This window comes from Salvelinus namaycush, chromosome 21 (genome assembly GCF_016432855.1).
Source record: "Salvelinus namaycush isolate Seneca chromosome 21, SaNama_1.0, whole genome shotgun sequence".
In the NCBI taxonomy this organism is placed as follows: domain Eukaryota; kingdom Metazoa; phylum Chordata; class Actinopteri; order Salmoniformes; family Salmonidae; genus Salvelinus; species Salvelinus namaycush.
In genome coordinates this window covers 26341819-26365688 of record NC_052327.1, presented here as the reverse complement: position 1 = coordinate 26365688, position 23870 = coordinate 26341819, and the positions used below count along the sequence as shown (strand labels likewise).

Sequence of the window (23870 nt, the reverse complement as noted above, 5' to 3'; positions counted from 1 at the left end):
ATTGTTATGAAAACTTGAAATGGGCCCTAATTAATCGGCCATTCCGATTAATCGGTCGACCTCTAGTGGATACAGATACTTTTGTACCTGATTCCTCCAGCATCTTCACAAGGTCCTTTGCTGGGATTGATTTGCACTTTTCGCACCAAAGTGCGTTCATCTCTAGGAGACAGAACGCGTCTCCTTCCTAAGCGGTATGATGGCTGCGTGGTCCCATGGCGTTGAAACTTGCGTACTATTGTTTGTTCAGATGAACGTGGTACCTTCAGGCGGTTGGAAGTTGCTCCCAAGGATGAACCAGACTTGTGGGGGTCCACAATTTTTTTTCTGAGGTCTTGGCTGATTTCTTTTAATGTCAAGCAAAGAGGCACTGAGTTTGGATGTAGGCCTTGAAATACATACAGGTACACCTCCAATTGACAAAAAATATGCCAATTAGCCTATCAGAAGCTTCTAAAGCCATGACATAATTTTCTGGAAATTTCCAAGCTGTTTAAAGGCACAGTCAACTTAGTGTATGTAAACTTCTGACCCACTGGAATTGAGATACAGTGAAATAATCTGTCTGTAAACAATTGTTGGAAAAATGACTTATGTCATGCACAAAGTAGATGTCTTAACTGACTTGCCAAAACTATAGTTTGTTAACAAGACATTTTGGAGTGGTTGGAAAATGAGTTTTAATGACTCCAACCTAAGTGTATTTTAACTTCTGACTTCAACTGTATATGCATACAATCAGTGGTAAAGTTGCTGAGCAGTGGGATAAATAAATAAATAGTAGCAGCAATGTTTGGTGTGTTAGGAGAGAGGTATGTGAATAGAGGCACTGCAGATAGTGCTGATGACTGGGAACTTGCCCCCAGTGATGAACTGGTCCGTCTGAACCACGCATGGGAATATTTATTCGGAGAGCCTGTTTCTGTCCTGCCCTTGACTTTGTTGCAGGGCATTTGATGTCTATAGCCTCTTCGTTGCAAAATTCCCTGATCTTCTCAAAAAGATAGTTTGTCTAGCTGTGTCCAGTCCAGGTGGTGCTTGTACAGGCAGACCATTTATGGGAGGAAGGATGTCCGCATTGCGCAGCAGCTGAAACCTGGTCCCGACTGAGTCCGTACACTCCTTGGCGACAACACCAGGCTACAGAGCATCAAATCTGTAAAACAGGGAATAACAAAAAAAAATGGACATTACTACCTTGCATAACATCAATTCTCCTCCCAAGTTTAGCTAAGAAGAATAACCTCATACCATGCAATGAAAATTGTATTCACATGAAGTGCTGGTACTGCTTGATCTGTGACAGTGGCCTCAAGTACAGGTGTTGTTACCAGCCATAGCTTTCCACCAGCACCGTACCATACCATACACAGTCCAACCAGCTGTTAGATGTTAACCCCGTCACAGTTCTGTCCTTCACAACACCAGCAGTGTTCACTCTGGTCTTTCTGAAGCACTGCTTGATGAGGCCAAAGCACCAGTTGGGAGTTAACTTGGTGTGGCCTGTGATCAGGAAGTGAAGGTCCAGACTGTGGTGGAGCTTGTGCCTGGTCTGCCATCACAATTTTTTCCCACTGACGTTTGTCAATAGCAATGTTGTTGACAGCAGTAGCAACACATTTGCAGTTCTCCATGGCTAACGTTATATCTTTAGAGAAAATACTTTCTTACTGAAGTTATCTACTCAATACGAGCAGCTCATTTTATAGACCGAAGATGCTACATGGCACACCAATCTGAACTCTTCTCTCGGCATGTACAGCCCATTCATTATCTCAGCCAATCATGGCTAGCGGGAAGGTTCCTGTCTTTTTCTGTGGCTAAGGGAAAGGGAAACCTTTGAACTGATATTCTATAAGAGGAACAAGATCTCAAACAGTAGAATGTTTCAGGTGTCGGTACTCAGCTCCTGTGTGCTTCTGCTTAAGTCAAGCACTGTTTCTTATCCCTTGCACAGATAACCTACAGCTGTGTCTGGCCCCAGCTCACTGGCGTGGGAAACTGAGGACACAGAATATTTTATACAAAGTCGTAAGTTTGCTTGCAAGCTTTGGGCAGGACCCAAGTTAATAGTTGTGACTTGTTTCAGGAAACTAGGCGTATGTCGCAAGTCACGACTTCACAGGAGAAACATTTTAACTTTTTTAATCAAAATGCCATATCTCAGACTGGACAATAAAAAATAAAATATTAAGATGGGCAAAATAACACAGAACAGAACTCTGCCTAGAAGGCCAGCATCTTCACTGTTGATGTTGAGACTGGTGTTTTGCGGGTACTATTTATTGAAGCTGCCAGTTGAGGACTTGTGAGGCGTATGTTTCTCAAACTAGACACTAATGTACTTGTCCTCTTGCTCAGTTGTGCACCGGGGCCTCCCGCTCCTCTTTCTATTCTGGTTAGAGCCAGTTTGCACTGTTCTATGAAGGGAGTAGGTCACAGCGTTGTACAAGACCTTCAGTTTCTTTGCAATTTCTCGCATGGAATAGCCTTCATTTCTCAGAACAAGAATAGACTGACGAGTTTCAGAAGAAAGTTCTTTGTTTCTAGCCGTTTTGAGCCTGTAATCGAACCCACAAATGCTGATGCTCCAGATACTCAACTAGTCTAAAGAAGGCCAGTTTTATTGCTTCTTTAATCAGAACAACAGTTTTCAGCTGTGCTAACATAATTGCAAAAGGGTTTTCTAATGATCAATTAGCCTTTTAAAATGATAAACTTGTATTAGCTAACACAAGGTGCCATTAGAACACAGGAGTGATGGTTGCTGATAACGGGCCTCTGTACGCCTATGTAGATATTCCATAAAAAATCTGCCGTTTCCAGCTACAATAGTCATTTACAACATTAACAATATCTATACTGTATTTCTGATCAATTTGATGTTATTTTAATGGACAGAAATGTGCTTTTCTTTCCAAAACAAGGACATTTCTTAGTGCGCCCAAACGTTTGAACGGTAGTGTGTGTATATATTTGTTACTGCTCGACTAAAACAATCTTGGTCGACCAACAGCCTAATGACCAACAGTCGACTAATTGTGGTCAGGTGTGTATATATAGGGGACCCTGTAATCTTTGGCTACATTTAATGGTTTCTTTTAGCTACTTCATGTAGCTAACATTAGCCATGCTTCGCCTATTCCTCTTTGATTTAGAAGATACTGTTGCACAAACAACATGCTGATTTAGGTCTACACAATCACTGGAATTATCAGGCTGTATAGCTAAATACGTTTTCTCTGACTCAGTACATTAATTAGCTAGCAAGCGATTAGCATTAGCGGCTAACAAGATTTAGGCCAACTTCCTAAAGACAAACCAGCTGTTGGCAGATGTAAGAAACACAACCTAATAGTGTAATTCTAGAACGCTAGTGGATTTATATTAAATAGGAAAGTGAAAACAGCATTGTTGTCATCAATATTGTTGCATGTGCTGCATTGTGTTCCATCTGCATTGTCAATGCAGCACATGCAACAAGTGTCTTGTGGTCAAGCAACAACAATGCGCTCCTTGACTGACAGGAGGTGGGGCTAGGTCCTTGTGGAAATCAGCATGGAGAGAGCAAGAGAGTGGAGCGAGATGACTCAAGTAGCGAAGTTACACACCACGTATCACATTTAACAAACCACATACCGTAAATACCAAACCGTTGCAGGCATCAATATCATTATATCGTAAAATACGGAATACCGCCCAGCCCTACATCAACCAGCAAGGAGGGTTAGATTAGTATGTAACACACGGCATCCGACCGCAAGGCGCTACACAGGGTAGTGCATACGGCCCAGTACATCACTGGGGCTGAACTCCCTGCCATACAGGACCTCAATACCAGGCAGTGTCAGAGGAAGGCCCTAAAAATTGTCAGACTCCAGCCATCCAAGTGGTACTGGAGCGCCAAGTCTGACCAATAGGCACCTGAACAGCTTCTACCCCCAAGCCATAAGAGTGCTGAACAGTTAATCAAATGTCTACCCGGACAATTTACATTGACCTCCTTTTTCTTATTTAATTTTCTTAATTGTTTTGCACTGATTCCATTGCACTGGCTCTATGCACCCTCTCTAGACTCTATCCACACCCTCACACATACTACACTGACACTCCAACACACACGCGCACACACTACACACGCTCACACACACACACACACATGCATGCATATTGACGCCACACACACACTTTCACACACGCTTCTGCTACTCTGTTTTATTATATACTGAACAAAAATATGAACGCAACATGTAATGTGTTGGTCCCATGTTTCATGAGCTGAAATAAAAAATCTCATTCTCCCTACGCAAAGCTTATTTCTCTCAAATGTTGTGCACAAATTTGTTTACATCCCTGTTAGTGAGCATTTCTCCTTTGCCAAGATGATCCATCCACCTGACAGGTGTGGCATATCAAGAAGCTGATTAAACAGCATGATCATTACACAGGTGCACCTTGTGCTGGAGACAATTAAAGGCCACTCTAAAATGTGCAGTTATGTCACACAACACAATGCCACAGATGTCTCAAGTTTTGAGGTACATGCATTTTTGTTCAGGATATATCCAGATTGCCTCACTTTTATTCCTACCCAAATTCTACATACTATCTCAATTACCTCAACTACCTTGTAACCCTGCACATTGACTCTGTACTTGTACTCCTTGTATATTGCATCATTATTGTTTTTATTGTGTTCCTTTTTTATTTAACAAATATTTGTAGTCCTTTTTTATCTCTGCACTGTTGGGAATGGGCTCATAAGTAAGCATTTCACTGTAAAGACACCTGTTGTAGTCGGCGCATGTGACCAATAAGATTTGATTTGATACACAAAGTGTAAGCGCTCTGGGATAATCCTGGGAGCTGTCACAAATATGAGCTGGATGGAGTGGCGAGACAGTGACGGCCTCACTACACTGACCCTGAGATTACTCTGCAGGGTAAATTAACTCCATGCTGCTGATTTTAGATAAGGTAAATTTAACAATAATGGACTCTGATTTTTCACTTAATGTACGTATACCAAAGAAAAAACATTGATTTCAAGGTTTAACAAACCATACAACGCTATGCACAAGGACTTATTTTAACAATTTACACAACATTTTACTAGAAGAACTGTGCAGATTCAAAGTTTAGTAACATAATTTCGGTAAAATCTCCCTCCGTTTTTTTGTGTGCACATTTTCCAAATATCTGCTCCAAATGTAAAGATTGAACAATGTCTGCATAAAGAATGGGGTGTCAGGTATGACATGGCACAATGACTTTGAAAAAATCTCTTTAGCTTATTGAAGTACAGTAAGTAAAGTGGATTTACACCCGGTAACGGAATTTCATCATGGGTTCCTGATCTGTACGACAAAGAAATGCATAATTATGGATATGAATGTCATTCTCTTCATGGTGATGTATCCTAAAAAGGTACACAAAGTTATAAATATGCAATATCCTCCTTTGCATATTTGGGTGTTATTCTACATTGGCTATTATTTTTAATGAGCTCTGCCCCCAAACAAGACTAAATTTGGTTGGACCGGACCATATCTTAACCAATCATAGACATCTATGTTTCACAAGTTAGGACATCAATGTACAGCACAATAGCGCTCAGTCGGGTACAGTGCACCACAGAACAGTAGAGATGGTAATGGAATTTTGTTTTAATCACTTAATTCATAAACTATTTCTATCAGTAGAAACACTAATTGATAGGTTTATCTTTACTTGTTTACTTCTGTGAACTTTCATTATCCTCCCTTATGAATGACAGAAAAGATATTTGGGTTTTTGGTAATGGAATTTCAAGGCACAAGGAAGGCAATGTTTTTAAACTTACAGAAGGCACAAACATTTCCCAGAAACTAAGTGTTTGATATTAGTTGGCAGGGTTCTTTCCTTCAACATTGTTTTTTGAGGTATTTCTAATACCTTTGTTAAACTTTTTCTGGTTGATGTTTTCTAAGACCCCATTTACATCTGTTTGACCAGATATCAAAGCCTTTGCTTATTCTACACATTTAGGATGGAAAATGGTAGAAAAATGTATATGCCTTAATTTAAAAAAATTAAATATATAAAATTGGTATGTATGTGTAAATATACTATTAGCTTTCATTTGACATGCTCCTATGAACTTCACATGTTGGTGCTCATGGAAATGACCTTGCAGCTGCAATCTGTAACTTTGTGGTGACCTGACAAAATTCACATAGAAATCTGAGTTATAGATCTGTTAATCTCATTGAAAGCAGGTGTGCTATTTCTATGCCCACCATTTCATTTTTGCGTCTTTTACTTTCAGGTTTGTACACCAGCTGAAAAATACAATATTTTTGGTTATTGAAAATATATTTCACAGCCGTTTAGATGATACAGTGACTCTCTACACTATTCATTGCTTGTTTTGTCACATAAACTGAAATGAGACTAACTATTTTAGCAACCAGGAAATGACAGAGTGATTTCTGCAAATTGCAAATCTTTAAGCATGCATGTATACTCCTATGAAAGGAACTTTTGAAGAGCTATCAGATTTCATGTCATAGAATTTGAGAATGAATTTGCATGACAAATGCGATTGTAAATTGAGGTAGGAATGACAGGGATATGGTTGAGTTTTGAAAGGGTTTAGTAATTCGTACAGTATGAGGGTTTTCAGGGTTCTTGGAGAGAGAAGCCATTTTCAGCTATTTTTTTCTGGTTGGATTAATGCACTCTTGACATTGACTTTTCCAGGTTGACAGAGCAGTGGGTTGTTTGTGTGGTGTACTATACTGACTGTAACACAAAGTTTTGCTCATTTTGTAGGTCATGGGAAGAATCACAAGGATGCCGCGTCTGTGCGTGCCACTCATCCCATACCAGCCGCTTGTGGGATCTACTACTTTGAAGTGAAGATTGTCAGCAAGGGCAGGGATGGGTAAGGGTTTGTTGATACTTGGTAACCCCACTGACTGTTCTCACCTCCCACCTTTTTCATTTTAACCTTGTGGTTTGTTTACCCATGTTAGCTATTAGCCTCTAAGTCAGTTGAAAATGGCGTGTAGAGAAACTAAAGAGAGCAGTAAATAACTGAAGGCAATTTGGGGGACTGAGCTATTGACTCATCAGACTGACTCATGTTGTCTAAACTGATGATGTTGTCGCTGACCTTTGATCTCCTGTTGTTGTCTCCAGGTACATGGGGATTGGTCTGTCTGCCCAGGGGGTCAACATGAACAGACTGCCTGGTGAGTATGAGGGAAGGCGGTGGCAGACTGGAATGTTTAGATTGTAGGATGAGTGGGTTTTGGAGGTCACAGGGTTCACAGCTAGAACCCTGCCCATAATCTTTGCTTGATTGGTTAAGTATTGAAGGACAAGGAGTAGTAGTCAGTGTGTGTAAGGTTTGCTTGTTCGGCTGTAATAGATTGTGGACAACTAAACCTGTGTTTTTATTATCACAACTCAGACATTGTTCATCTACAGAATCTATATCCAGATTTGTTTCCAGATGTATTGTCAGGGCTCCCTAATGGTGCAACGGTCTTAGGCACTGCATCTCAGTGCTTGAGGCGTCACTACAGACACCCTGGTTCGAATCCAGGCTGTATCACAACCGGCCGTGATTGGGAGTCCCATAGGGTGGCCATCATTGTAATAAGAATTTGTTCTTAACTGACTTGCCTAGTTGAGTAAAGGTTACATTTATTTTTTTAAATTAAAAAAATAATAAAACTCTGGAGAGCCTGTAATGGATGGATCGAGATTTAATGTCACATTGAAACCGTGACTGACTGTTACAGAACATGCCTGGACTTGTTTGCGCAGAGACTTTAGTAATGAGCGATGACATTTAACATGCAAAATACCACCCAATACCTTTGTCTGACCTGTATGAAGGTCAGGTGAAAGTGGGGCTGCCACAGACAGGGCGGCTCACTGTCATTGAAGAGGAAGGGAGAAATACATTTGTAATTGTTGTTCATTTAGTAATCCTCTCAAGGCCATGTCATTCTCAATGCAGTATTTTCCCCAATCATATATTCCACAATACAGTTACGTTTAGCCCATTGTAGAATAGTCAGAGCATAGATCAAATGGGTCAGTCTGCAGCACTTCTGGTTCAGTGAATGAAGCCATCCAAGCAGAAACACTCTCATGCCAGGGCCTGGCTAGTAGATGACTGTTTGCCACCAAACACGAAGGAGAGTACAGAGCAGTATCAGTGCATGAATACAGGGCCATCTGCACCCTGGCCTGGCCCACTGCTCAGCAGTAAATAGTTAATCAAACACTTTTCATTTCATCACCTGTTAAAGGTGCACTATGCAGAAATCGCTCCCTCATTTCCTGGTTGCTAAAATTATAATAGTTTGTCTAATTTCAGTTTGACAAAACAAGCAAGTATGGTGTAGAGCGGCTATTCCCAAACTGGGGTTGGGTTAGTCCAAATAAAAATGTGATTCACGTTTTCCAACGGGGCGATACATTTGGGTGAGTTTTTTTCTCTCACCTGAGTAGTCTCATTTCACTGCCAAAAATAAAATTAAACCATCTAGTGGCGAAATAACAACACAATGTCAAATACAGGTAGCCTAGTCAAGTAATGAACATCAATCACATTAACTGTGACTTGGTCTATAAAAAAGTGGTCAGATGAAGCAGATGCTAAACCACAGGACTGTTTTGCTAGCACGGACTGGAATATGTTCCGGGATTCTTCCTAATGGCATTGAGTAGTACACCACATCAATCTCTGGCTTTATCAATAAGTGCTTCGAGTACGTTGTCCCCACAGTGACCGTACGTATATACCCCAACCAGAAGCCATGGATTACAGGCAACATTCGCACTGAGCTGAAGGGTAGAGCTGCCGCTTTCAAGGAGCAGGACTCTAACCCGAAAGCTTATAAGAAATCCCGCTATGTCCTCTGACGTACCATCAAACAGGCAAAGCGTCAATACGAATTGTACTATACCGGCTCCGACGCTCGTCGGATGTGGCAGAGCTTGCAAACTATTACAGACTACAAAGGGAAGCACAACCGAGAGCTGCCCAGTGACACAAGCCTACCAGACGAGCTAAATAACTTCTACGCCCACTTCGAGGCAAGTAACACTGGAAACATTCATGAGAGCATCAGCTGTTCCGGACGACTGTGTGATCACGCTCTCTGCAGCCGATGGGAGTAAGACCTTCAAACAAGTCAACATTCACAAGGCCGCAGGGCCAGACGGATTACCAGGATGTGTACTCTGAGCATGCGCTGACCAACTGGCAGGTGTCTTCACTGACATTTTCAACCTCTCCCTGTCCGAGTCTGTAAAACCAACATGTTTTAAGCAGACCACCATTGTCCCTATGCCCAAGAACACTAAGGTAACCTGCCTAAATGGCTAATGACGCGTAGCACTCATGTCTGTAGCCTTAAAATGCTTTGAAAAATGCAACCGGATCCTGGACTTCCTGATGGGCCGCCCCCAGGTGGTAGGTAACAACACATCCGCCACGCTGATCCTCAACGTGGGGGGCCCCTCGGGTGCTTGCTCAGTCCCCTCCTGTACTCCCTATTCACTCATGACTGCATGGCCAAGCATGACTCCAACACCATCATTAAGTTTGCTGATGACACAACAGTGGTAGACCTGATCACCGACAACAATGAGACAGAGGAGGTCAGAGACCTGACCATGTGGTGCCTGGACAACAACCTCTCCCTCAATGTGATAAAGACAAAGGAGATTGTGGACTACAGTAAAAGGAGGACCGAGCACGCTCTCATTCTCATCGACGGGGCTGTAGTAGAGCAGATTGAGAGCTTCAAGTTCCTTGGCGTCCACATCACCAACAAACTAACATGATCCAAGAACACCAAGACAGTCGTGACATGACAAAACCTATTCCCCCTCAGGAGACTGAAAAGATTTGGCATGGGTCCTCACATCCTCAAAAAGGTTATACAAGTGCACCATCGAGAGCATCCTGACTGGTTGCATCACTGCCTGGTATGGCAACTGCTCGGCCTCCGACCGCAAAGCATTACAGAGGGTAGTGCATACGGCCCAGGACATCACCGGGGCCAAGCTTCCTGCCATCCAGGACCTCTATACTAGGCGGTGTCGGAGGAAGGCCCTAAAATTATCAAAGACCCCAGCCACCCTAGTCATAGACTGTTCTCTCTGCTACCGCACGGCAAGCAGTACCGGCGCGCCTAGTCTAGGTCCAAGAGGCTTCCAAACAGCGTCTGCCCCCAAACCATAAGACTCCTGAACATCTAATCAATTGGAAACCCAGACTATTTGCATTGCCCCCCCCCCCCCCCCCCAGTCTGGAGCGCTGCTGCTACTCTCTGTTGTCATCTATGCATAGTCACTTTTTAATAACTCTACCTACATGTACCTATTACCTCGACACCGGTGCCCCCTGTATATAGCCCCGCTATTGTTATTTACTGCTGCTCTTTTATTATTTGTTATTCTTATCTCTTACTTTTATTTTTATTACATTTTTTTAATGTATTTTATTAAAACTGAATTGTTGGTTAAGGGCTTGTAAGTAAGCTTTTCACTGTAAGATCTACACCTGTTGTAATCGGCGCATGTGACAAATACGTTTTGATTTATAAAAGCAACAGATACCATTAATATGAAGGGGCTATAAGCGTCTTATATGGTGAGCTACCAAGTGGCTAGGACAGGCAAGCCCCATACTATTGTGGAGGACTTCATTCTTCCTGCTGCTGCGGATATGGCTGGGACAATGCTGGGGGAAAAGGCCCAAAAAACTACACAGGCAATGCCTTCATCAAACAACACTGTTTCACAACGTATCAGTGACACGGCAGGAGATGTTTCGCATACAAGCCAGTGAATTATATGCGTTACAGCGGGATGAGTCAACAGACGTGGCGGGCCTGGCTCAGCTCCTGGTATATGGCTGTTACGTTTATGGGGGGGGGGGTCATTTTTGGAATGCATCCTCTTCTGGTAACCAGGACAACAGGAGAGGATATTTTTAAAGTACTGGACAGCTTTGTGACATCAAATGGCCTTTGTTGGTCAAGATGTGTTGGTATCTGTACTCATGGCGCAAAAGCCATGACAGGGAAACAGTGGATTGTTAACACGCTTTCAAATACTTTCTCCCGATGCCACTTGGGTACACTGCAGCATCCACTGAGAGGCTCTTGCTGCCAAGGGAATGCATAACAGCTTGAAAGACGTTTTAGACACTACAGTGAAAATGATTAACTTTGTTAAAGCAAGGCCCCTGAACTCTCGTGTATTTTCTGCATTATGCAATGATCTGGGTAGTGACCATGTAATGCTTTTACAACATACAGAAATGGGCTGGTTATCAAGGGGCTAAGTATTGACATGTTTTTTTAAATTGAGAGACGAGCTTAAAGTTTTCTTTACTGACCATCATTTTCGCTTGCATGATGACGAGTTTCTCACACGACTGGCCAGTCTGGGTGATGTTTTTTCTCACCTGAATGATCTGAATCTAGGATTACAGGGACTCTCCGCAACTATATTCAATGTGCGGGACAGAATTCAGGCTATGATTAAGAAGTTGGGGCTCTTCTCTGTCTGCGTTTAACAAGGACAACACACAGGTCTTTCCATCATTGTATGATTTTTTTTGTGTGCAATTGAACTCAAGCTTACGGACAATGTCATGTGATATAGCGAAGCACCTTAGTGAGCTGGGTGTGCAATTAGGCAGGTACTTTCCGAAATGGACGACACAAACAACTGGATTCGTTATCCCTTTCATGCCCTGCCTCCAGTCCACTTACTGATATCTGAACAAGAGAGAGCCTCATTGAAATTGCAACAAGCAGTTCTGTGAAAATTGACTTTAATCAGAATCCACTGCCAGATTTCTGTATTGGGCTGCGCTCAGAGTATCCTCCCTTGGAAAATCGCGCTGTTAAGACACTGATGCCCTTTGCAACCACGCACCTATGTGAGAGTGGATTCTCGGCCCTCACTAGCATGAACACTAAATACAGGCACAGACTGTGTGTGGAAAATGATTTAAGGCCGAGACTCTCTCCAATACAACCCGACATTGCAGAGTTATGTGCATCATTTCAAGCACACCCTTTTCATTATCCTGTGGTGAGTTATTCACAATTTATGATTAACAAATCAAGTTTTATATGTAAGATGGCAAAATGTATTGATTATTATTTGTGCCCTGGTCCTATAAGAGCTCTTTGTCATTTCCCACGAGCCGGGTTGTGACGACAACTTACATTTATTAAACATAAGAATGAGTGTATCGTATAGTGCGTGTGTGGCAGGCTTAAAATGATGGCAAAAAAACAACATTTGAGTCAGCTGACCCTGGTGCTAGAGGTGGTACTCAGCTGGAGGTTGAATGTTTGAAGGGGTACGGGACCACTGGTGTTGAGAATCATTGTACCATCTAAACCGCTGTGAAATATATTTTCCATAACTGAAAATATAGTATTTTCTGCTGTTTGAAGCTGGTGTACAAAACTGAAAATAAAAGATACAAAGGTGAAACTTAACAGGCAATGGGGGATGAGAATAAAGTGCATGTAGAGAATACATTCTTGCTTTACTCCAAGTACTCTCTTGCCCTCTCCCCCCACACCCATGCACGCACCCATGCACGCACACACACTGTCTCACACACATGAAGAGATCACTGATTGTTACAGTGGCTGCTGTGACACAGGACAGGAGGGTGGGTATATTTCTGACTTAGGCCCATGGGAGCTATGTTTCCTCTTGTGCACTGATGCGATTCCCTGCCAATTAGATCATTCCTCCATGCTGCGCTGACCAATTGTATGACCCCTTCCTCAGGCTGTGTCACCTGCCTATTGGGTTCTCCATGGCGCCTGAGGCCTTTGGAATGCTTTGGACTCATCCAGCCAATTCTACATGCTCTTGCTGACTACAACTGCTCTTCATTCACACCCTGATTGCTTCAAATGTATCTGTGTTACACAATGGTTGGAATATGGTGGAAATGGGGTGCGCTGTTGTGTTGGGGAGTTTAGTTGTATGAACATTGTTTATGAATATTTATTTTGTTACAGGGCTTCTAGTACAATCTATGCCAACAGACTTTTGTACATTTGTGTAGGTGGTTGTTTAGGTCCTGGCTGTAATAGTAGTAAATTCCTTGTTGACCTCTGTGTCTGATCCCATAGTGGAGCCCTGCCCATTTCATTAGCATGTAGGGAACACTGAGCCCAGCTTTAGGAGTAATATCCCTGTTGGCGCTGCTCCGCAGATTAATCTAATACCTCACAGTTCACACACGACCTACTTTCTCTGCGCCACTTTCTCTTTTTGGTTGGTGACAGACACTGATTGAGCCGACAATATACATTCTGCAGACACACACAAGCCGACACAGTACAACCCCTCACACAAACACATGCACTGAAGATCTCTCCATACAGAGCTCCCTCTGCCCATGCAGTCTACTCTCCTTCCCCGTCCCTATTGATACCATGCACACACATGTACTGCTCTGTTTTGAGTATGACTCATCAGTCAGTGCTCCTATTCAGACTGATGCCTCTCGCTGGCCACCCAGAGTATTGCACATGCTACACAGGACACAAGTGGGGATATCCAAATGAAAGAGACAATTTGTCAGGCTCAACTCCTCCCGTGTCACTGTCTTTTATGGGGATATGATTGATCATCACACTGCTGGCTCACCCATCTCACTCCTTCCCCTCTCTGTATGAGTGGCACTGCCCTAACCATTAACTGATGCATATCAATCTAGCTAGATGTGAGATGAGAATGGTTACCTGTAGTTGTAAGCTTATGGAAGTGTTGAGTTTCTCGATTTGTTTCCACCATGTTGTTAATGTGTAATATTCATGTACCATAGGTCTAGATTTCCTTTCATCACTTCTGCCTTTGTCTTCTATCCCAGGTTGGGACAAGCACTCGTATGGTTACCACGGTGACGACGGACACTCCTTCTGCTCTTCAGGGACTGGCCAACCATATGGCCCAACCTTCACCACTGGAGATGTGATTGGCTGCTGTGTGAACCTAATTAACAACACCTGTTTCTACACCAAGAATGGCATCAGTCTAGGTGAGAACTGCACACCAACAGTGCAGGGGAATAAACATTCAAGTTAACTGTTATATGAAAATGCACTATGCTTCACACATTTTGATATGTTCCCAGGCGATGTATACCATTCTGTTTACTTGATTGCAAATTATAACATTTTTAATATCTTCCACTCCATTAACATTTGTTTCTCTCTGTTTGTTCTTCAGGTGTAGCTTTTACAGACCTCCCTGTGAGTATTATACTGAAATGTGGACATATTTTATTCAATGTCAAGGACTTCTGTTGTTTTACATGTGTGGTATATTGTATAGCAGGGGTCTTAAACCTATTTTGCCCAGGGACCCCCTCCCAGTCAAACTGGCAACCCAGGGACCCCATCATACGTTAGCAAACTATTTTTTTCACGTCCAACCTCTCCACATTATAATTATAAGAGGTGTAAACTCAGCCTGTTGGCTAGAAAGGGAACTCCAAAATTATTTTTGCTATGAGCAGCTGTTTAACTGGTTAAATAAAGGTTAGTCATGTGTTAGCAAAATGTATGTCCAAGTCAAGAAAGCTTACCAGCAGCCAGCAACAGCCTGTTCACCGGTGCTTTCTCAAAGCCTATGTCAGATACTCCAGTGAGTGTAATTTGCTCAATATTAGGAATTGAGAAACAAAGTTCATATAATTAGAAATAAGATACTCTCCTATTTTCAACTGTAGATATGTCATTCAAAACGTGTTTATTCTATTGTTGGTTTTAGGCTGGGTTTCTGTACAGCACTTTAAGATATCAGCTGATGTAATGAAGGCTTTATAAATACATTTGATTTGATTGTTGCTAGCGATATTCATAACACTATTTTTATATTGTTGCGGAACCCCTGCAAGGACCCCCGGTTGAAAACCCATGTATAGTACTCTATACTGTTTCCTTGACTTCCTCATCCAACATTCTTTACTGGTGCCATTTTAATAGTGTGTGTAGTAGCCTTGAATATTATTTTGAATAGCATGACTGTCATCTTTAAATTAGGGTAATTCAGTAGCGGTAGCTTTGCTCCTTCCATTAATGATGATGATGATATGAATGTCCTATATTATTCACGGTTGCCATGCCAATGGCATCGGAGGGGATGGCTGCCGTTTTACGGGCTCCGAACCAACTGTGCTATTTTTTTTTTCCTCCACATTGTTTAACTTATTTTTGTACTTATTTTGTACATAATGTTGCTGCTACCGTCTCTTATGACTGACAAGAACATCTGGACATCAGAACAGCGATTACTCACCTCGAACTGGACAAAGATTTTTTCTGTAACGAGTCCGACGCGAAGGATATACTGCTTTCTAAGGAGCGGGCCCAAATCCCCGTCATTTGCGTGAAGAAAAGACGGAGTAAAAGGGGGTGGAGGTCGGGCTGCCTTCTAAGAATTCGTAGGCGAGTGAGTAAACCTCCAGCCCCAACAGATCCACAGATGATGCAATCTCAATCGCACTCCACACTGTCCTTTCCCACCTGGACAAAATGAACACCTATGTGAGAATGCTGTTCATTGACTACAGCTCAGCGTTCAACACCATAGTGCCCACAAAGCTGATCACTAAGCTAAGGACCCTGGGACTAAACACCTCCCTCTGCAACTGGATTCTGGACTTCCTGACAGGATGCCCCCAAGGTGGTAAGAGTAGGCAACAACACGTCTGCCACGCTGATCCTCAACATGGGGGGCCCCTCAGGGGTGCATGCTCAGTCCCCTCATGTACTCCCTTTTCACCCACGACTGCGTGGCCAAACACGACTCCAACACCATCATTAAGTTTGCTGACAACACAACAGTGATAGTTGAGACAGCATATAGGGAGGAGGTCACAGACCAGGCAGTGTGGTGCCAGGACAACAACCTCTCCCTCAATGTGAGCAAGACCAAAGAGCTAATCGTGGACAACAGGAAAAGGCGGGCCCTACAAGTCCCCATTAACATTGATGGGGCTGTAGTGGAGCGGGTCAAGAGTTAAGTTCCTTGGTGTCCACATCACCAACGAACTATCATGGTCCAAACACACCAAGAGTTGTGACGCGGGCACAACAACACCTTTTCCCCCTCAGCAGACTGAAAAGATTTGTCATGGGTCCCCAGATACTCAAATAATTGTACAGCTGCACCATCGAGAGCATCCTGACCGGTTGCATCACTGCCTGGTATGGCAACTGCTCGGCATCTGACCGGAAGGCGCTACAGAGGGTAGTGCGTACGGCCCAGTACATCACTGGGGCTAAGCTTCCTGCCATCCAGGACCTATATACTAGGCGGTGTCAGAGGAAAGCCCCAAAAATTGTCAGACTCCAGTCACCCAAATCATAGACTGTTATCTCTGCAACCGCATGGCAAGCGGTACCGGAGCGCCAAGTCTAGGACCAAAAGGCTCCTTAACAGCTTCTACCCCAAAGCCATAAGACTGCAGAGCAATTAATCAAATTGCCACCCGGACTATTTACATTGATACCCCCGCCCCCTCCCAGCCCGTCCGCTCCACCTACCTACATGGACAAATGACCTCGACTAACCTGTACCCCTGCACATTGACTCGGTACCCTGTATATTGCCTCATCTTTGTTATTTTGTTATTTTTTACTTCAGTTTATTTGGTAAATACTTCACTTTTTCATGAACTACATTGTTGGTTAAGGGCTTGTAAGTAAGCATTTCACGGTAAGGTCTACACCTGTTGTATTTGATCAAATAAAGTTTGATTTGATCAAATTGTCAAAATGAAAGCAAGTTCTTCCTATTATGGCCAGATTGGGAATTGTGCGCTTGCCAAGGTGTGCAAAGCTAATATTGTATATACCTGTGTTCACACCTTACCCTCTACCCACAGCCAAACCTGTACCCCACAGTGGGCCTGCAGACTCCTGGAGAGATTGTGGATGCTAACTTTGGCCAGCAGCCCTTTGTGTTTGACATTGAGGACTATATGAGTGAATGGAGGGCTAAGATCCATGGCATGATCGCCCGCTTCCCCATCGGCGAGAGACTGGGGGAGTGGCAGGCAGTGCTGCAGAAGTAAGGGATCCTTATCGACATTACACTTTTCACCCTAACAGACCTGTGTCTTTCTCTACTCCTGTAAGGCTAAACCATGTCTTTGATTCTTCCAGTATGGTATCCACCTACCTGGTGCATCATGGGTACTGTGCTACGGCCACAGCCTTCGCCAGGGCAACAGAGACCTTGATCCAGGAGGATCAGACCTCCATAAAGAACCGGCAGAGTGAGAACCACACAAAGACTACACACTGACAGTACCACAGAAACACTGAGGACCAGTCAGAGTCATACATTTGCTCACAGTCATCCATTCAATCAGCTTTGAATGATAATATTCTTCTTTCTACTCACAGGAATACAGAAGCTGGTATTGGCAGGGCGTGTTGGAGAGGCCATCGAAGCCACACAGCAGCTGTACCCTGGACTTCTAGAACACAACCCCAATCTACTCTTCATGTTGAAGTGAGCAGCCTTGAACCAACTATGGGACTCTTATGGGAGTGTTAATCTAAAGGTTACATTTAAGAAGTATTGGAATTGTAAGGCTTAAATAAGTGCACTCTCTGCTGGTCTTGTAGTGTCTTTGCAGGCTCACGCACATACAACACAACCACAGGAGCATTTTGTCAGTAAAGCTCTGGCCTGCTGCCCAGCTGTTTGTTTATGGCACAAAGACATTAGATGACATTAATAAATACTGTGGTCTGCTGAGAGACATTTGGAGATGCAGACCCACAACTAGGTGGCCATTTTTATGGCTCTCTTATAGAGGAAGAGAGGAGCTTGTTGTAGCAGTTACACCAAGAGGGGAGGGGGCAGGGTAAGCACAAGGTCACAGTTGTTGCCGCCGAGGGAACTCCTGATTTGATTGGTCATGCTTGTTGCTCCATTTTGTCATGGAAGACGAATGAGCAGAACAGAACAGGCGCTGATCTGTTTGACATTCATCCGGTCATAGTGACATCTATCCATAAAGCCAGATACTCATACTCCGTAACCAGTCTGACTTGTTCCTGTTACATTTACACATTTATGGGTACAAAGACATGATCTTACACAGCCTCACCTTTGCCGACTTCTGAAAGCAACTGAAGTTTTGCAGTATATAGTTTTCATTCAGACTGTTTTTGTTCAAGCAAGTGATATCTGACACTTAAGCAGAATGAAAGGTTTAATATCAGATGGTACAATGTATTTCAGGACAAAGCATGTCAGACATTGTAGCAGATTGTAGACTAGATGTCTGACAGATTCATGGTTGCCCGTATCTCCCAGGTGTCGGCAGTTTGTGGAGATGGTGAACGGTACAGACAGTGAGGTACGATGCTTTAGTGTCCGCTCCCCCAAGTCCCAGGACAGCTACCCTGGCTCCCCCAGCCTGAGCCCCCGACATGGAGCCACCAACCCCAATCTGCACAGTGCAGGTAAGGGAAACACACCTTCACACTTACCTATCCATCTGCCCAGTGTGTTATAAACACAAATGAGATACGCGAGAGTATTGTATGTGTCTGTTTCACCCTGGCTCTCTGTCATCTCCAGGAGCAGACAGCCCCACATGCAGTAACGGGGTCACCCCTCCCAACAAGAACAAGAGCCACAAGTATCCAGGCGTCAGCTCTGCCTCCTCCTCCTCTTCTTCCTCCCCTTCCTCTGTCAATTACTCTGAGTCCAACTCCACTGACTCCACCAAGTCCCAGCCTCACAGTGGCACCAGCAACCAGGAGGAGACCAGGTGTGTGGCAAGGCAAGGGTCTATGTGTTTATAGTTTTTTAGCGTGGTTGCGTTGTTAACTGGTGTGGGAGAAAAGCAGACCATCTGCGATATTATGACGGAACCTGTCCCTGTGTTTGTCTCCTCTGCAGTGACAGTGAGATGGAGATTGAGGCTGAGCACTACACTAACGGGGTGGCAGAGAACCCCTCTGCTCGGATCATGAATGGCACCTACAAGCACCAGGAAATCCTGCAGGCTCAGGACATCAGCCTGGGCAACGGAGTGGCAGGTACAGACGCTTGACACGTGCGCGCACACACGCGCTTACTGTTTTGATTGTCAGGCGCACACACCTTGTCCCAAGTGTCAATGTCACTACCACAATGTTTTCTTTTGTCACTTTTGTCTATCTCTCTTTGTCATTCTTTCTCTCCCTCTCTCTGACTGTCACTGTGTGTCTGCTTTTCTCCGTTTTTCCTTTCTGGCTGGCTGGATATCTGGGGATGTGTGTTTCTAAATTGAGCTGAAACATAATCCGGTCAGGCAGATGTTTGTGTCGTCATGGTTGCTAAATGAAATAGACAGCAGCATTTATAAAAAAAATTACAAGGTGTCTCACTGACATTATGAAAATTACTGAATGAAAGTGTATGTTTGTCCATATATCTTTTTTTTTTTGTACCCATATTTTACCAGGAAAGTTGACTGAGAACACCTTTTCATTTACAGCAACGACCTCGGGAATAGTTACAGGGGAGAGGAGGTCAGATCAATGAGCCAATTGTAAACTGGGGATGATTAGGTGGCTGTGATGGTATGAGGACCAGATTGGGAATTTAGCCAGGACACTGGGGTTAACACCCCTATTCTTACGATAAGTGCCATGGGATCTTTAGTGACCACAGTGAGTATGTTATTATGTGAAGTGTCAAATGCACTCTGTCCGTGGCTGCGCTTTGACCCTTGTGGCTGTGTGTGTCCTGGTAGAGGATAGCTGTGCCTCCAGACAGCTGTGTGGAGGGAACCAAGCAGCCACAGAGAGGATGATCCAGTTTGGGCGTGAACTGCAGGGCCTCAACGAGCAGCTGTGCCGTGAATACGGCAAGAACGTCACACACAAGAAGATGCTGCAGGTACAGGAGGAGGGGGTGGGGGGCACACTGTGGGACAATGGCTGCGTTTATTTCCCCCACTGATTGGTCTTTTGACCAATCACATCAGATATTTTCACATCAGATCTTTTTCAGAGCTGATCTGATGAAGTGAAAAAAATATCAGAATTGGACTGCCTGTGTAAACACAGCCTGTGACTTACGAATTGTATAATTGTCAACCACCGAATGGGGAAGGTTTGGTTTATGGTTATACTGCAGTTTACACACTACTACTTGTATATGACCATTGGAAAGTCTGTCCCTAGTATTGTTCTCTAACAATTAAGGTAGATCCACTGAAAGTGTGTGATGTTCCCTCTGATTTGGAAGCAGTATAATGGTCTGTCTTATACATAGTCCTTAATGGGCTTTTACTGGTCCTGCTGTTTTCTTTCACGCTATCTCCCTATCCCTTTCTCTTTTATCACAGGATGCGTTCAGTTTATTAGCATATTCGGATCCCTGGAACTGCCCAGTGGGGCAACAGCTAGACCCAATGCAGAGAGAGAATATCTGCTCTGCTCTTAACAGCGCCATCTTGGGTAAGGCTAAGTTTCACATACAGTACATAATGTCATGAGTACTCCGATAAAAATAACTTTCACTCACATAAGCTATTTTTCTTTTTCTACAATATTTGTTTGGTGCAGTAACTCCCAGCACCACAAAAGTGATAAGCTTGGTAGTGTGTATGTTAACTCTCTTCTAATGAATACACACTGCACATTTTCCCATGTACATGTTTGAGTCACACATGCTTTATTAGCTCATGTACACACCCTGATGTTGTCTTTTGCCCCTCAGAGTCTCAGAACTTGCCTAAGCAGCCCCCTCTGATGCTTGCTCTGGGTCAGGCCACAGAGTGTGTCCAGCTCATGGCCAGGGTCCGCTCAGGCTCCTGTTCCTTCGCCAGAGTAGACAACTTTTTGCACTAGCCCCAGTCCAGGTGAGTCTGCACGGACACCCACGCATACTCCCCTCCCCTTATAGCACCACATCAATGCACTGTTTTACCTATAAGGAACTTTTTAGGAATGTTTTTGACTACACATGGCCCGTGCTGTTAGCGTCAAGTTGGATTGTAGGGTTACTGTTTGGAGTACAGTAATAGTGTTGGATAGATTACAATACAGCAGTTCCAAAAATGTTTATTTCATTCCTAAGGCAATGTTCAGGACTGCTAAGAAGAGGTCTTTCCAATGGGTTGCCAGATGACTGAGGAAAGCATGTGTTTGAATTGGTGTGTCGCTTGCCATTTGGCAGAAGCAGATGGACAGGGGAATGAGTAGAACATGACAAGAAAGCTTATTTTTAATTTAGTATTATCAAATACAAAATGTGTGACTCTATTTAAAGAATTCATTATTATTCTGTTTATCTAGTCATTTTCTAGGTTTTATTTAGTCAGTTTGTTGTGCTCATCTTGGAAGGAAAAAAATCTAATTCCGTTTTTGTTTTTGAGTGGATTTCAATTCCCTAAACAGTATTTTAAAGATGTTCATCATATCAAAGAAATTCACATTGGCATGCTTTGTTGTTACCAAGCAAGATACTCTGGTTTCTTTCATTCAGAACTCAGGTATTCACAGCACATTTGTCATCTCAGTATGGGATATTGTAGACAGAGGTAGGTTTACCCAGCTGTACAGTGGCGCCAATTTAGGACCTGCATTTTTTGGTTCAAATTCTTACTAGTTAGTATGACTTAACTCCAGAAGCTCATTTAATTTAAAGTTAAAGGTCTGAATTGGCTTCTAACCTACTGGTCACCTCAGAGCCCCACACAGCAGCATTCACCTCAGATCACACAATGATGACACTGATTCATTTGTGAGTTTCAATATAAGTGTAGGATATTTCCAATCAAGTGTCTCCACTAGTTTGATTTGTAACCTACAGTAAAAATACACAGACATACAGTACTGTGGGGAATTTGGAAATCACTCTGGTTTTTGACTTGCTAATTATATTGAAGATATGAAGTCTGACGTTGAATATATATATATATATATATATATATATTCAACGTCAGACTTCATATCTATATATATATCTATACACACAATTTAATGATATATTCAATAAAAAAGTTAAACTGATTGCCAAATACAAGGCTTTTAATTTGACCTCCCCTGTTCTAATAACCAATGGTACTTGCCATTGGCCACACTTAATTCACACAGTCATTCAGTCTTTTCATACCAGTGCTTTGACAGCCAGGCCATTATCATATCATCGCGAACATGCTTATTTTTCCGCTTTCTTGCGGTTCTATTTTTCTCACAACTAATGTGAAGCTGTTGCGTTAATACATAAACTCTAAACATAGACTCGGTCACTTTTACAAACATGTGACCATAACTTTGTTTGTTTGTTTTTGTTTGTTTATTATAGTCACAGTTGAATATGTTATTTTTTTTCTCTCTTTCTTTCATTACAGTATGTATTCTCCTATTTTTAACAGATATTCTCTTGGCACATGGGACAGTTGTCGATCATTGATGTATTAACGCAGTATTTCACCCAGCCAGCAGGAGGCGCTCCACTGTGTTGAATGTAGTTTAGCGGATTATATTACGTTTGTGCTTCAGATTTGCTGCTGGCCACCATGAGATTGATATCCCCTGTACCTGTAAGACATATTGCAGTATGTTTCATTAACTTTTTTGACAATCCTGCAAAGCATGTTTGTGAAGCAAAGGGGTGGTGGGAGTAGAAAACATCAGCTTCTGTGTTAGTGTTTGGTAGATGTTGGTAGATGTTCACAAAGGCCATTTTGATTTTTTTTTTTTACACAATCTTTACATTTGGACAACATCTCCTATCTGCATCATGGGCTTATACCTGCTAAAATATATACAAAAACAAGAACAAATACCTTAACTTAATGTGAGGGTCCTCTATACGGCCTACCCCGGCCAAACCCTAACCCAGACGACGCTGGACCAATTGTGCGCCGCCCTACAGGAGTTCCAATCACGGCCGGGGCGGCAGGTAGCCTAGTGGTTAGATCGTTGGGCCAGGTTGCTGGATTGAATCCCCGAGCTGACAAGGTAAAATCTGTCGTTCTGCCCCGGTAGGCCGTCATTGTAAATAAGAATTTGTTCTTAACTGACTTGCCTAGTTAAATAAAACATTTAAAAATAAATATTGTATTGCAGTCGGAAGCAAAATACTTTATTTATTTTACCTTTTATTTAACTAGGCAAGTCAGTTAAGAACAAATTCTTATTTACAATGACGGCCTATCCCGGCCAAACCCTAACCCGGACGACACTGGGACAATTCGCCGCCCTATGAGAGTCCTAATCACGGCCGGTTGTGATACAGCCTGGAATCGACTGCTGCGCCACTCGGGAGCCCTTTATCCCGAACCTGTTAAAGACTGACATACTGGGGCACATCATCTTTCAAGCACATACCTATACACACTGTAACCCATGTTGGATGAGGTTTTAGTTGTTTTAATTAATGTTGCTCAATTAGTTAAATCTTTAGGTGGCGCTATCCATTCGCATGGGTTTTCATTATTGAGTTTACCGGTAATTCTGAACAATACATTCAGTGATGGACTTTCAATATTGGAAGCAGCCAGCAGATAGATTTTGATTATATCTTATGACATTATAACAAAGCCTGCATCTCTTGATGGCTTTCAAAAACAGAAAATGGCTTTTAAACTCCTATAGCCACCCAAAATGTATATTTCCATTTTAAGATCATTCATTATGAAATAGAATGACTAATGTTTAGGTGTGTGTGTGTGTGTGTAGAAAGATCGTAATCTGTCGAGCTTCTCCTGGGACTTTTATAGACACACCTACAGTAGCAAACAATCTCCCTGTTCTCCTTTTATGTGTTATGTTTTTCAAATGGAGAGGCGA

General features: G+C 42.9%; 1 protein-coding gene across 3 annotated transcripts in view; it reads left to right on the top strand.

Moving 5' to 3' along the window:
• The window catches only part of LOC120066250 (ran-binding protein 10-like), a 31159-nt gene extending 8169 nt beyond the window's left edge, over window positions 1-22990 (top strand). The window contains exons 2-15 of one of the 3 annotated variants that reach the window (XM_039017498.1): window positions 6814-6925; window positions 7183-7235; window positions 13925-14092; window positions 14284-14306; window positions 16946-17130; window positions 17226-17338; window positions 17469-17577; window positions 18391-18539; window positions 18658-18850; window positions 18982-19121; window positions 19820-19965; window positions 20417-20528; window positions 20791-20932; window positions 22451-22990. In XM_039017498.1, coding sequence (XP_038873426.1) covers window positions 6814-6925; window positions 7183-7235; window positions 13925-14092; window positions 14284-14306; window positions 16946-17130; window positions 17226-17338; window positions 17469-17577; window positions 18391-18539; window positions 18658-18850; window positions 18982-19121; window positions 19820-19965; window positions 20417-20528; window positions 20791-20921 — 1634 coding nt within the window. In that variant the 3' untranslated portion in view covers window positions 20922-20932; window positions 22451-22990. Of the gene's footprint in view, window positions 1-6813; window positions 6926-7182; window positions 7236-13924; window positions 14093-14283; window positions 14307-16945; window positions 17131-17225; window positions 17339-17468; window positions 17578-18390; window positions 18540-18657; window positions 18851-18981; window positions 19122-19819; window positions 19966-20416; window positions 20529-20790 lie in introns of all 3 variants that reach the window. The other 2 variants (XM_039017497.1, XM_039017496.1) reach the window with 2 other exon arrangements.
• Window positions 22991-23870: the final 880 nt, after the last annotated feature.